The 15,111-nt window shown below is 35.1% G+C and overlaps 1 protein-coding gene across 1 annotated transcript; it reads right to left on the bottom strand.

Annotated features, from left to right (window-relative positions):
* Positions 1-7,884: 7,884 nt before the first annotated feature.
* On the bottom strand, positions 7,885-11,886 carry LOC129951468 (uncharacterized). Its single transcript, XM_056063618.1, has 2 exons — positions 9,328-11,886; positions 7,885-9,256 (listed from the first exon to the last, which is right to left on the bottom strand). The coding sequence occupies exons 1-2, from the start codon at positions 11,663-11,665 to the stop codon at positions 8,940-8,942; spliced, it is 2,655 nt and encodes an 884-aa protein (XP_055919593.1). The 5' UTR covers positions 11,666-11,886; the 3' UTR covers positions 7,885-8,939.
* Positions 11,887-15,111: the final 3,225 nt, after the last annotated feature.

The following is a 15,111-nucleotide window of genomic DNA, read 5'->3' as shown; positions in this document are numbered from 1 at the left end:
CATGCCTTGTTTTACTTTTAATGAATACTGTTCATAGCTAAGCTCACTTTCTTCTGGCAGTTGTTTTAAATTCCTCATCAGTGATTCAAAATTGTTGCATAAATCAATCGACCTTGGACAGTTAAAAAGGGCAGTAATGTGAAATTAAAAACAACAGAGCTGGGTGTTAGGTATACCCATTGAAAAACATAGTTGATTGATGTTTTCCTTACTAGTGATGAAAATGTTGTTAAATGTTATAGTCAATTACCCATCCCTGTGTTTTCTTGACTTGACTTGACTTGACTTAAATTTCGATAAAAAATCGCAGCCTTTTTTTCTAGTATCGTGATTTTCGTAATATTAATGTTAAAAACTTATTTAACGAAAATAAATGTATATGGCGATGGATATTCATTCAATTTACACCACATCAGTGATTAAAGATCTTTTTAACAAAGATGTTACATTAAAAACGTGTTATATGAAATCTCTAAGTTGTCCTTGGCTCTCTGCGGATATATGAACTTAATGCTATTTAGGCTATAGGTGTCTCATACCGACGTTGGAGACTTTTTGGTTGTCCAGAAATGCTGGTCGACTTTAAACGGTTACGTAATTCTGTAACAAATTTGATCAAAATTGCGAAATAAAAATTTTATAATAATAAGTTTAACTCAGATCGGTCGGCAAAGTTTTTTTGATAGGAAGTTAAGACTATTGGTTTAAGAAAAGATGTTCAATCTAGTGACGATAATATTGATTTGGAAGATTTGAATTTTAAATTTTCTACTTCAACAACCTACTACTTCTACTACAACCCAATTCAGTAAAATGTCTTCTAGACCTACAAACGCCTTTTCGGTAAGTGCCGCAGATGATTAACAGGTAGGTAAAGCAATTTTCTCCATAAAATGGAAAAATACCCTTTCCACTTCTCCACATAACGCACATATTCAACACCTTTATAATGACATCTACATATTCCATCCTATGGAAGACGTCGAAAATTTCATCATCCTAAAACAAGGAAAGAAGAAGGAATATAGACCGATAGCTATCCTATCTTTTCTATCTAAAGTTTTTGAAAATCTGATAAGTAACCAGATAAAATATTATATTAAAGACAATCAATTATTGAATCCTTTGCAATTTGGATTTCGTTCTGGACATAGTTGTGTTTCAGCTTTACTCTACGTATTTGATGGCATAAGACATACTTTAGACGATAAATTTACAACTGTGATAACCATGCATAACTTTTCAAAGGCATTTGACATTTTAGTCATATTTGACCAATCGTTTGCAAGTCGTGTCCAGTTAATATTTGTGTTCCTCAAGGATCAATCCTTGGACCTTTACTGTTTTCATTGTTTATGATTTATCTGCCCTCTGTTTTGTCTTGCTGTCAATTCCATATCTATGAAGATGATGTCTAATTATATATTAGTTTTCCTATGATGATGCTTAAGGATGCAATATCTAAAATGAACATTGCTTTACATACTAATTATGATTGGTCGACATGGAACGGACTTACACTCAATCCTGAAAAAACGAAAGCTCTTCCAATTTCAATAAAAAAGACCAAACCCAGATAATTTCCATTCCGTTAAGTTGAATAATTGTATTATTGAATATATTGCCCAAGTAAGAAATTTAGGTTTGGTCTTTAACAACTGGTTAACTTGGAAATAACTTAACCTTGTCGATACAGATGTGTCAACGATTTATACTTCACTTAGAGGACTATCTGTTACTAAATCCGTACTACCTATCCATATTAAATAAAAGCTGGTAAAAGCACTGGTCCTACCTATAGTAACATACGGTTGTGAGCTGTTTGGTGATCTTGATTCTCAATCACCTCACAAACTAAAGGTGGCATTTAATGCAATAGCTCTATTTGTTTCTAACCTACATAAGTTCTATTGTGTCTCTTTTCAAGCTCACCAGATTTTAAATTGCGATCTGATAGCTTTCTTCAAATATCGTTCTTGTATTTTACTCTTTAAATTAATTGTTAAAAAGACTCTAAGTTATCTACCACCTCTTGTCATCTTGTACACCTTTACGTGTTTGACATCGCGCAGTCAAGATTTCTAGCATACCTTTGAGAACTTGAATTGAACATACTTTAAAATTTTCATTTCATTTTTATTTTCCTTGCGTCTTGTTTTTAGATAACTTTTAATGTTTTTTTTTTTTTTTGCATTCTGAAATTTGTAATTCTTAATTTTAGTCCATTTTTAATGTATAATTGAGGCATTGAGAGCAGTAGTTGCGTAACTCTCATTTTTTTCAATTTTGAGTTTACTGTACTTCTTAAATGCCAAAAATTAAATTTTCTTTGTATGCAGAAGTGGCGTAGCTCATATTTGCTCATAAACCTTCTCAATATCCTTGAAATATTGTTTCTGCACGCTATTTTTCGTATAACAGAAATGGCGTAACCCGCTTACGCCACTTCTGCATTATTCATTTTTTTTTAATTAATCAGACACATACTCTATTTCTGCACCAAAATTGTACAATAAGCGAAATCAAACATGAACTGCATCTAAGAAAAGCGGAGTCGGCTAGAAATGGCATTAAAGATGATGCAGCAAAAGCAAAGGAATCTAATGACACTTCCGTAATAGCTTTTGATCTTATGAAAACCTTGCCAATCCAGTCATTTCAAGGGGTGTGTGCTATTATAAGAGACAGCTTTGGACAAATTGTCTAGGTATCCATGACATGAACAAAGCTTACATGTATATTTGGGATGAGTCGGTTGGATCAAGAGGTCCCCAAGAAATTGGCAAGTGCTTTATATTAAACATTTAGTGAGTACCTCAAATTTAATTGTGTACACAGACCAGTGTACTGTGCAAAATAGGATTATTAAGATGTCCGTATTGTGCCAATATATTGTTTCGCATATAGTGACTATCTTGTCAATAAAATTGATTACAAAGTTTTATTGAGTAGTCACTCTTACTTAACTTGTGATCAAGATTACAAAGTTTTATTGAGTAGTCACTCTTACTTAACTTGTGATCAAGACTTTGGTCTTATCAAAAAACAAAAGAAGTATTTAAAAGACATATCATAGGGCATGGACTTGTATCAAATTATAGCAGCAGCAAGGAAGAAGGATCCATTTAAAATTATTGTTATGGATGGATCTGTGATGTTTTCGACAAAAAAAAAATTTAAAAAAATATAACAATTCCAAAGATTAATGTAAATAAAGTAAAAGTGGAATGGCTTAAGATTCAATGGCTTCAATTTTTGAAAGAAACTCCATGAATATATCTAACAAGTACAGCAATAACGTAGACGTGCTTTTTAAAACTTTGATATTAAAAATAGAAGATCTAAAATAATTACAGATCTCAAATTACTGTTTCCAAAAGGAAATTCCGTAAGTGAGCGAAAAACAAAGATTTACTCGACTAACTAAATTGTATTCCCCCGAGTTACCAGGACTTTTATAAGAGCTTGACAACTGTTTCTACAGACAGAGACGTTAGCTTAGTTGCATACGTAATTGATAATGAAGAGTGATAGTTTCATAGCATTTTGAACTCATAACTTGTTACTATTTTGTGCTTAGAAATTCATAATAAAAAAAATGTAATAACTTGTATTTTTAATTATTGGTGTAACCAACTTACTTTTTAAAAATTATTTCTGTATCCAGAAAGCAGAAGCCACATAAAATCCAGTAAATCAAACATTTACAGACAAGATCAAAATCTAAAATAAGAGATATTCCTCCAGATATGTCATAGCTGAGGTTTATTAGCCATTATTTTAGATAGGAAACCAATAATAAACAAATGTTTTTCTTTAATTTCTTTAACCGTGATTTTCTCAATTCTAACAATTTGGGTAACTTCTGCTCTCAACGCCTCAATTAATTTTAACTTATTTTGTTTTTTAATTTTGTTCTCACACGTTTTTATGTACAGTTGTGTTCATAAAAATAGTAGTGTTTTCCAAATAAAACAAAAAGGCCTTTAATATCAACGTTATAAAATATTTCATTTAACTTCATAATAACAGAACATAAGTATTATCGATTTTTACCGTTAGTTTCGCCATAATAAAAACCGTTTTTTAAATATATGGCTGTTCATAAAAATAGCAGTGCATGGCAAAGTACTGGATCTATTACTTAAGAAGTAAGAAAAACTGTAATAAGTTATATAAAAGTATAAAAATAATGTTAGCTTACAATTAGTACTTTGTTGAATAACCATTGTTTTTTATGACTGCATCGCATCTACGTGGTATAGAGTCAACTAAAACCTGACACATCTCGATTCCCACAATTCTTTCGAGTTCTTGGGTTTTAATTTATAAACTGCGTTCTAACATCCCTCCACAAATTTTCGAAGGGGTTAAGCTTGGAGAATTGAGCGGGCAACTCCATAACGGATTACTTCTTCTGTGCAAACCATGATTTTGCATTTTTTTACGTATGCTTTGGGTCATAGTCTTGTTGGTATACTCAAACCAACGGCATTTCCTCTTCAGCATAGGGTAACATAACCTCCTCGATAATTTTCACATACTCGGTAGCATCAAATATACCCCCGATGGGATAAATAGGCCCAAACCCGTAGTATGAGAAACAAACCCATATCATAATTTGTGACAGCGCTAACATACAGTTGTAGTCCATTTCTTATTTACCTAGAGCCTATGGAAGGGTTCTGTTTTGCCTCGCGTTTTCGGTTTATTTTGCCATTTTAAGGCGTTATGTTACTGACTATTTCTGCTGAGCAGCCTAGGATGTCTTAAATATTTTAGTAGGTTTTTCCATCCAAACGCAGTTTTCGAATAAGTTTTCGTTTTCTCTGTCGTGTCGTTTTTTAAGTGGCATTCTATGAGTTCTTCGACGCGATGAATTTGTGGCAGATTTTTAAACGATGCAAAAGTAACAAACATTTTTCAAATTGAAATTTAAGTCTAAATAAAAAATCATTGTTCAATGTTTAACAAATACGGTTTTATTTAATTATTAGTAAATAAATAAGTAACTAAAATGATTAGTGTAGAAATGTTTAACAACACGAGTAGCTATAGTGATGGTGATAAAGAAGGTGGAGAGCGAAGTTTTAAAAAAGCAAATAAATAACAGGGTACAGATTCGGCAACGTTCATCATCTGTTCCAATAATATTGTGGCTCGCAGTCGCCTTAAGAATTCTAGCGGAGTTAAGCTACCAACACGGCGCGGCGACGATTTTAATTTGGTAATAGATCAACAAACAGTTAGCAAATTTTTTAAAGAAATCATAAACGAAATCATGGATTCGATTTCAAATGACAGATGCAGAAAAATCTGAAGCTAAGCTTTGCTTCTTTATTAAGACAGGATATCCTGGAGTTATTGGATGTGTAGATGGAACACACATACGAATTTCGTACGTCCAAGAAAGAAGACCAACACTTTTACTATAACTGAAAAGGTTTTTTTATAGCCTCAATGCGATGTTAGTAAGTATTTTGCTTATTTTTGTTGGTAAGAATTTTTTCATTTCAATATCAAGGTTTGCGATCATAAAATGCAAACTCGATACATTGATGCAATTAATGATGCACTTGTATGGAATTCAAGTGAAATAAGGGACATGCTGCGTGCTAATTTCAATAGCGGTGAAAGAAATATCTACCTCCTATAGTTGCTTTTATTTCTTTTGAATAGTTTATTATTTTCATCTTCACTTTAAACTTAAAGTCGGCCCAAACCTGATTAAAATAAACATTAAAATATTTTTTTAAATTAATAAAATAAGCGATTCAAACCGTTTGCCAACCGTCTCCATCTCTTACTGGAGGAGTGAGGAATCTTGCTGTTCAGCTGCTCAGCTATGGAATTCCATTCCCTTTTTATGTCAGTTTTATTGATACCCTTCAAAAATCCCCTAGCCAACTGCTCGTTGCTTTCCATCAGCTGGACGAGGGCCTGGAACTGATTCTGATTTGTTAATTTCAACTGCAAGTGTGAACAAATAATTTGTTTTTATTTATCGCAAATAAAGTACTAATAAATTCCATAAAATAAATTAACAAGGAAAATATACAGTCTTCCATGGCAGTCTTGAACTTTACACCGCTGTCTTCTGATCAAAACAGGAAGGTGATCTAATTGATCTAATCGAACGTCCTGTGTATTCTCCATGACATAAGAGCGTCGTCCACGTTTGTTAGTTATGCTAAGTTTTCTCAGAATCATCAAGCTATCGTCTGTACAATAGCCACGACGACGGCTGTCATGTCGATCATGCGGAAGAATATTCTTTGGTAAATTTGTTTGTATTCTTTAGTATCCAAGAAGAGCAAAAGATCTCTCTTTTCTTTTTTGTTGAAGCGTTGGACTTTAGAAGACGGTTTGCTGCCCACATATGTCGAAGCAAGGTTCACAATTCTGTTGTCAAACCATGTTACCACAGAAATATCCAGGTTATCAATTGTCGCCAGTTTTTCCACAGTTGCACCACTTCCTTTTCGGTAGGAACTTTATAACCCGGAATCCGATTGGCTTTTATAGTTCCTAGCGGTAAAATCGCTTTCTTTGCCAGATAAGTCAAGAGCGGGAAGGACGTGTACCAGTTGTCAAAGAATAATTTGTAGTTGAATCCGTCGAAAATAGTTCTTGGCAGTCGAAAAACAACGTCACTGGATGTACTAATTTTTGGAGAACCGGTGTACAACTGTAAAGTACATGTCTTGGGCTGAACCCAGAGCTACCACTGAGAACAAAATTTTGATTGATATAGATGATCTGCTTTTGGTTGGTAAAATTTGTTCATCTACTGCCATACATATATTCTTCTCTAGGAACAGTAAGGAGTCTCTGCCTGGTTTGTTCCAACAATGGTCTTATTTTATGTGCAGGGGATCATGTCCTGGTTGTCCTTTGGGTAATTGCATCGAGTTGGTGTTGAAATGTATGAACCTTTTTATTTCTTTGAACCGGTTACATGCCATTACGGAGCTAATTTGTGGGTAACCTAGGCTTTCATTCTAATAAAGCCTAGTTGATGGTAACTGTATACGATGGACACGTATGTAAAGGCATAGTCCAACAAACTGGTCAAGTTCCTTTGCTGTTGTATGGGACAGTTTTTGGTGACGTTTGTCATAGGAGTATTTTGTCTGTAAACAAGTACTTGTAGACTTGCATTGACGTATCGTATCAACTGTGAATGCGGTTTCGTTATCACCTTTTTCCAAAATCCATCCCGCCTCATCCTCAATCCATCAGACTCTGGAATATATAGAAGCGGAAGATTTTTGCATCTGTTTACCTCGTGCTCATCATCTGAAAAATCTTCGTCACTGCTGTTGTCTGGAAAATTTTTTATAGTAGTATGGATACCTCTGTAGAACCGATGTGGGTCCATATCTGAATTTTGTTATCTCATTATAAAATGAACATATATTTCTGCATGGTGTGGCATATTTGATCCAAAACGTTTTCTCAACTAATAAGTACTTGTTACTTCATAAAATCGAGAAAAAAATTGCATTATTAATAACATTTATATTATTTGCTTTACTGGTAATTTTTTTTTTCAAGCACTACATTTTATTTTTATATTTTGTATACAACTATGAGTTTCTAAAATACGCGTTTCTCGTACTGCACCCTTTGTGACGAGTTTGACGGACAAAATTGTTGTCGAGGCTCGTTCATAGATGGCGTTAATCAATACAATTTAGAACGTTTATGTTACTAATTTCACACTGTTTGCACAAAACAACAGAATCTGTTGAAAACTATAAAGTATCGACAAAAATACGGTTTGGCTCATATATGAGCCACCATGCAGTGAAGGGTTAACAATAATTTCAACACCGAACTGCAGAAAAAAAAATTGTATTTTATTGATATAATCCTTAAACTCTAAACTATCCATTTTCGTTTTATTCTTAAATCTAAAATATCATATAAAAGTTTTATAATCATAAATTAAGTGTAAAAACATAAACTTTAAATGTAGCTTAATAATATTTTAAAAAAATGTAACTTAAAGACAAACTATTGACACAAATTTAAATAACAAACATACAAGTTAAGATAATTAAATTTTGTCATAGAAATAGTTTTACAAATTTATTTCGTAAAAAAATATTTATAGTACGATTAAATCCACGATAATATTATTTTAAATATTTTTTCAAAATTAAAATATAATGTTACACTGGTTTCGGGAAACCCGACTTGAGAGTTTACGCCTATATGAGTTATGATTTTTCTTAACATCTAACAATTTTTGTATGACTTGGATGATAAATTGTTGTTTCACAATTTTTGTTGAATGATGTGGTTAAAATTATGAATTTTTATATACAATAATTTATGTTTTGGGTTATAGATTAATGTTCGCTACTTCTGACAAAAGCGTGTACGAAGCTATTTTCTTTAGAACTCGGGGAAATTTACGCTGGTAACTTTCAAGTTGAAAAATTATTTAGAACATCAACAAAACGTGTATCAAAAACAAATCCTCATAAATCTTGATTCCGGATTCTCTGATTCCCGGCGGTCAGTTTAAGTAAAAAACTTTAAATTTTTGAATATAAAGCCGAAAAATTAGCAACACATTTGAAAAGTTGGCAATTCTCCATGATTTTCGCAATTCCTATTCTTGTTTTAATTTCGGTTCTGTTCCCTTCCGATGATAAAAGTTTTACCTGAAAAAATATCGCACCATTTCTCGCGCCTAATAATCCCGGATTTTTCACCTTTCCCCTCTCAAATTTCAGACACTTTAGTTGATAGTTTAAGATTTGGGATTCTAACAGGCGAGGTTCAAAAATAATATTTAAGAGTATGCTCAGTCGCGCCAAACTCCTGCGCCTGGCTACATAAGATAATCAATTTATTCTTAATTACACATCGTTCCGAGATTTAACCCAAGTTTTTTGGCTCGGAAAAACCGTTTTCATTTGTCTAACTTAAAATTGGTCATCGTCGTCGTCCTCCAGATCTGAATTCATCTCGGAAAATATATCATTAAGGTCGTCAGTACCTCCAATGTTGTGAACTCGATGTGCATTGTATAGTTTCTCGAATTCGGACTTCGGTTCGAGATCTGCGACAATTGGTAGCACCTTGGCGGCAGGTGTTGATAATGTATCACTAATTTGACCCAACTGCTTCAAATCTGGTTTATCCTCTTTGGCACTTAATTCGCGCCTGCGAATTTCTTCCCAGTCAGTTGCCCTCGTTGACAAGGAAGTATCTGCCCAATCATCATCTTCCTCTTCAGGATCTAAAAAAAAAAGATTAAAACATTCAATTCTAAGGTTCTTAAAGTTGAACCACAAGCAAGTCGAAAATTACCTCCATCCATGTCATCGTATTCGTAATCATCCAAATAAATATCATCCATTGTGGGATGGAGCGGGGGTTCGGGAACATCAATGACTTCATCCTTCACCCTCGTCCCCAGCAAATTGATGCCATCGCTATCGGAACTACTTTCATCTAAATTGTTTTCCACCTTAACACCCTCGAGTCGAACTTTCCTAGCCGTTTCTGGAGGATTCACGCAAATACAATCTGGAGATTCGAACTTGGGGCGGGTGTCAGCTGCTGTTGTTTGTAAGAGTTCCTTAGCCTTGTCCAGGACATTGGCTTTCGTGTCAATGGGTTCTTCTGGACCTGAGGCATTTGAGGTTGTTGCTTGGACACTTGGTTGAGGAGTGGCAGCTTCTTTTAGGGTTGTGTTTTGTGTAGATTGGGCAGTTGATGGTTGTGTGGTTGCTTCGGGAGTTTTTGTGGCTTCTTTTTGTTTCTTTGTGGTCTCTTCGTTAGTTGACTTCGGTTTTTGATAGGAAGTTGAAGCCTCCTCTTCTTTGTTCCCATCAATTTCGTCTTTGGGATGTACCATAGCAAAAGCCAAGCCGTTTGTTCTTAGTGAATTCAAACCCTCATCCTCTTGTAAAATGATATCATCATCATCCTCCTCAATCTCGTCCAACATAAAGGCATTTTCGTCTTCGTGGTAATCGTCATCATCTCCCTCTGCATCATCCCAAGATTTTGGCTTCGAAGCTGGTGCCGCTTCCCGGCCATCACGCTGTGGAGCCATCGCCTTCGTCTCTCCGGGCAGTCCAATATTGCCTTTCTGCCGACGGAAGCGCACAATCAGACTGCGTGACTCTAGCAGAGCGTTCACGGTGTTCTTGTAGGCTTTCATTGACTCCTCGACCGAATTGTATCGAATGAATGCATAACGCGTGTACCTCATGCGCTGGGCGTATCCAATGTCGATGCGCTGTGCATTGGGGAAGTGCGTCTTGACTGCTTTCACCGATATTGAAGTGGGGAGGTTTCCTATGTACAGTGTGTAAGGATCGATTTCTTCCGGCGACACCTTATGGTCCTCGGCCGGTTGAATCTTGGGCTCCGCGGCTATTTTACCGGTTCCAAAAGGAATCTCGCGAATGGCTTCCAGAACCTTGGCCGTGTCTGCACCCTCTTTCAGCTGGACAAAGCAATACCGAGGTGTTGAGGGCTGTTGGAAGTGGACAGTTTCTATGAAGGGCGAGTACTTCTTGACAATGTACTTGTTCAGATCGGGATCAGGGAATTTGAGTATCAACATTTGCCGTCTTGCTGCCTTACTATACTCCTTTTCCAAGGCCAGAGCGGCTTCCGCATCTTCCCGCACCCACTCTTTAGAGCGAGACGAGTACCGAGACGACATTGGCTTCCGTTTGGCCTTTTTGTTGACTTGAATCTGGCCTTTATCAGCCTCGTTCATAATAATTGTAAGCTTCTCCGGACCAGCTGGGTATTCTTCTTCGTTGAACTCATTATAATCCCCCAAGTGACTGGAATCCATTCGAGGAAAGGGGCCTTGTTGGTTCATGGGAGGAAAGTGGTGCGGGTTCCGTCGACGGTTCCGGCCGTACGGAGAACTCATGCCACTGCCGGTGTTCGGTGATTGCTGTCTAATCGGAGGCGGTCCTCTGATCGCTCCGGGGCCAGCGCTGAAACCATTATACATCGCTCCGTTTAACGCGTTCACCCCTCGAATGCGTAGACCTGCAGCTGAACCCGGTGCTCGGAGACCTGGCGAATTATAGCTTGGCGACCCGATACCTGGTCTGATCAAGAAGTCCTTCCTTTTCGGGTGTCCTAGTGGAGGTTCTGGATCCTTTGGAAGGGGCGGCTTCTCTGGCTTTAGCTCCGGCGGAGGCAGCGGCGGTTGTGATGACCCGTTTGCTGGATTAGAAGCAGGAGTGAAGAAAGGTGGAGGTGTTGACATGAAGTTCCACGAAGGGCTACCGTTGAACATCATCGGTGGAGCTGTGGCGGAGAAGGGAGACATGCTAACTGGGCTCATGGGGAAGTAGGCTTGTTGGTTGAAGAACGACGGGTTGGTTCCATATTGGGATTGCTGCTGGATTTGGTGTTGCAATTGAAATTGCTTCTGCTGATGCTGCTGTTGCTGTTGAGCTGCCGCAGCAGCTTGCATTTGCTGTTGAGCTAGGATTTGTTGCTGCTGGTGGATTTGAATATGTTGTTGTTGATGTTGCTGTTGATGCTGCTGCGACTGGTGCTTTTGGTTATATTGTTGTAAATTCGGTGGTGCCATAAAAGGATTGAAACGTTTCGCTTCCGATGCAGTTGGCGATGCAGATAAAAAGTCCGGCGAGACTGAGCGTTTCATTTTAGAGGCTTCGTTAGTGTTTTGGTTTGGACAACTTCTAAATTTGATCACACAGCATGACTTAACCTATTCTTATTTTATCAAATTGAAGACTTTTTCAAACTAAAGCATTTCACTTTTAAATCGCGGTTTTTCCTTGAAAATCTATTCGGAAGAAAATAAAAAAATTCAGGTTTTCTGTCTGTTCTGCTGCTGCTGGCTCTGATTTCTGGTTAAGTCAATTTTTGGCATTGGCTGGCTGTCAAAATGAGTGTTTGTTGTTTTATTTCTTTGCTGAATAAGAGAAAAAGAGACAGGCAATTGTTTGGGGTTTTGTTTTTAAATGTTGATGCATTTGGGTGTGTTTAATAATATTTGAAAGGTAAACCGAACAGGCTGGTTCTAAAAAGTGCGATTATTTATATACGAGCACTTGCACTTAGGGGATTATTCTATGCTTGCACCGGAAAGTATTCTGTGATTTAATAGATTTATTTTATAATTTGTATTAATGACAAAGATTTAAAAAGCCGGTATAACAATATTCATTTAAATGTAAGTTAATCGTACAAAAATTGAGGCTTAACTTTCCATTACGCCAGCGTTTTTTTTTTTATTAGATAGGTATGTGCAACTAAGTAATAACTACAGCAATTTTAAGCGAGGAAACATTTATTTCTATTTTTAATTAATTTCTGAAGTTCACTTTTTTACATACAAAACACACAAAAATGGTTCATTTTGACATTTCTTCCCTGTTTTTTGTTCATACTTCCTTTATTTTGTTAGGGATTTCTTTGATTTTAGTGCTCAAATCCAAAAAGTACATTGAATATATCCAAGCTCGCACCTACCTTTAATCATATAGTGATCAAAAGCAGGGAGGTTGCAGCTGTTAGTACGTCGTGCTATATAATAAAAAAAAAACTTGTTTTATGCTCAAAAATGAAATACAAACAAAGTGGGGATAAGTCCAAAAAAGAAAATATTTTTTCTATGACTTAAAGGTGTTTCCTCGCGTTAATATTCAAAACATGTTCTCTTAAGTCCGCTACCTAACCGTAGAAAAAAAATCAGAAGGAAATTCGTGCTGCGGTAATGGAAAGTCACCCCAGTTAAATTACCCTGCAGACAAAAAAACATATATTTTGACAACTTTTTCTGGTTTTGGAAGTTTTTCCGATACGAGAAAGGTGTTTGAAGTGTATGTTAGAAACAAAATATTAGAATACCTAAAAAATCTATTACATTTTTACCAAAATAAACCAAGTAACATCAAAATAAACATAGGTACAAAGACTTATTTTTTAGTGAAAACAGTTTACTTTTTTTAGAAAATTGTTGAATAAGGCAATAAGAGTTGAATCAGTTATCATGTTATATGCAGTTTTGTATCGAAAAGTGGCTTAGTTATTTTTAATAACAAAAATACAATAAGGTCAGTGCTCTCTCCCTACTTTTGAGTTGGCTCATCTGTGCGTCTTATAAATGTATGTTAAAAATTGTTACTTTTCTTAAAAATTGAAGAGCGATGTAAAATGATGAAATGTCAAAATAAACCGCTTTAAAAGAGTGTAAAATGAATACCTTTGATGTATGTTTTATAGTAAGCTCTGCTTTATAATTTCAATAAAGGATAAATTAATTTTTGATTTTCGGAATGATTTTATGGTGAACTTGTCTACATCGAAAATGTCAAAATCGACACTTGATTCCCTCTTTTGCCTATTCATCGGATTATGTAATTGATATGAATATTTCGTCGCCGTTCTTTGAAAACTCCCTTTAGTCCATTTTTTGCAAAAATGAAATAAATCCACTAAGTTCATACAAATGAAAAAATTAATATTTTTTCAAAACTCCCAAAGCTTAATTATAAAGAATTGATTGATTTCAAACTTTTAATGCAAATATCTCAATTCACATTCTTGAACACTGACCTCAGCAGTCCTTCGAATGAAATGCATCGAGCTGACTTTTGCCATAATTGCCATAATTTGCTGAATTTCTAATCAAATGTCAGAAACAGCTGACAATAACTTTGAAAGAAATTGTTGTTTTGCTTTTGAAGTAAATGTATTTTATTATGTTATTAAATTCCAAATTAAATCCCAATTGCCGGCTTTTCATTGCATTTTTGACGTTTTCCCACCCTAACATAACATAAGATGTTCGTTGGTCATATTTTTATATAAACTAAAGTTATTAAATATCTGTATGGATTTGTAGTAATTTGCCTTCAAAGAGGTTAAATATGTCCTAGGTTTGGGAATAAACAATGATTTAACAACGTTTCACTTCATTATCCATAGCAATAAAATGAGCAAAATCGCTCCTAAGGAATCTAAAAATCCATAGGCCGTATAGTTTGATTGGCCAGTGATAATTCAAGTCTTTTAAAGTTTAAATATTTGAACGACGGCGGAAGCCAGTACGCATGTCCAGGCAAAAGTAAGCAATTAATAGTTTTATTTCAGAATCTAGAAAAAAACTCTTTAATACCTATTAAAATCTTTATAAACTTACGCACAATCATTCATAGTCCAATAAAAAATAGACCCATAGTAGCTGTAAGTACATATCTTGCATTCTACACATCTTCTCTTCTCTACTATGGCTTTCCAATAATAGGTATACAATTTATGAAAATCGGTCAACCTGCCCTATTCTTTATCAATATTGTACTTCTGAAATTCTTGAGAAAATCCTATTCTCTAAAGGAGAATGAAATATACATACCTGGTAAAACCTGGTAAATCATGGGGCTTACAGAACTAATGGACTTGGGGTCTATGTTTATACCAATTGCCATTTATAGCGAATAGCATCATAGTTGGTGAATAATTCACTTCACAATATAAGAATTCTTGAAAAGATTAGTTAAAGAGCATCATTTTTGATTATAGACATAAAATAGTCAGCTCTATCACAAATTCTATCGCAATGAGAAAATTTTATGAATCCTGAGTTTAGGGGCAGTATATTAGAAAAGATATTTTTTTTAACAGTTTAATATAATTGTTTGTTTTTCCAATTTGTTGTACCATTTTTTAATAGTATATTATTATTAATAATAAATATGAAGCGGAAATGTAAAAAAGATTTTTCCCGGATTACTAAATGAAATACTCCTCCGAAACGGCTACACCAATTTCAATGAAATTTTGCATATATATCCATTCGGTAGGTCTGAGAATAGGTTTTTATTTATTTTTTAAATTCCGAAGTGGTATTGTTTAATTGCATCAACATCGTACACACTGCAATGATCTTACGGTAGTATTCAGTGACGCTAAGATCAATGAAGCATTGATTGCTGATGAGGATCTTTGCATTATCATTGCCAACTTACAACTCAGTCATTTTGGTATTTATTCACCAAATCGAAATGCATCTGATTTTGAATCGTGAACTACATTTCAATATTGTATAAATGGGAGCGATTGCTGATCACAACGTCCTACTAA

This window comes from Eupeodes corollae, chromosome 3 (assembly GCF_945859685.1).
Source record: "Eupeodes corollae chromosome 3, idEupCoro1.1, whole genome shotgun sequence".
In the NCBI taxonomy this organism is placed as follows: Eukaryota; Metazoa; Arthropoda; class Insecta; order Diptera; family Syrphidae; genus Eupeodes; species Eupeodes corollae.
Note: the sequence above shows the minus strand (reverse complement) of the source record. Positions and strands in the feature narration are given on the sequence as shown.

Coding starts and splice junctions, on each gene's coding strand:
- LOC129951468 (XM_056063618.1), bottom strand. CDS start 11,665: ATGAAACGCTCAGTCTCGCCGGACTTTTTATCTGCATCGCCAACTGCA. Junction 9,257..9,327: donor ATACGATGACATGGATGGAG/GTAATTTTCGAC, acceptor TTTTTTTTTTAG/ATCCTGAAGAGGAAGATGAT.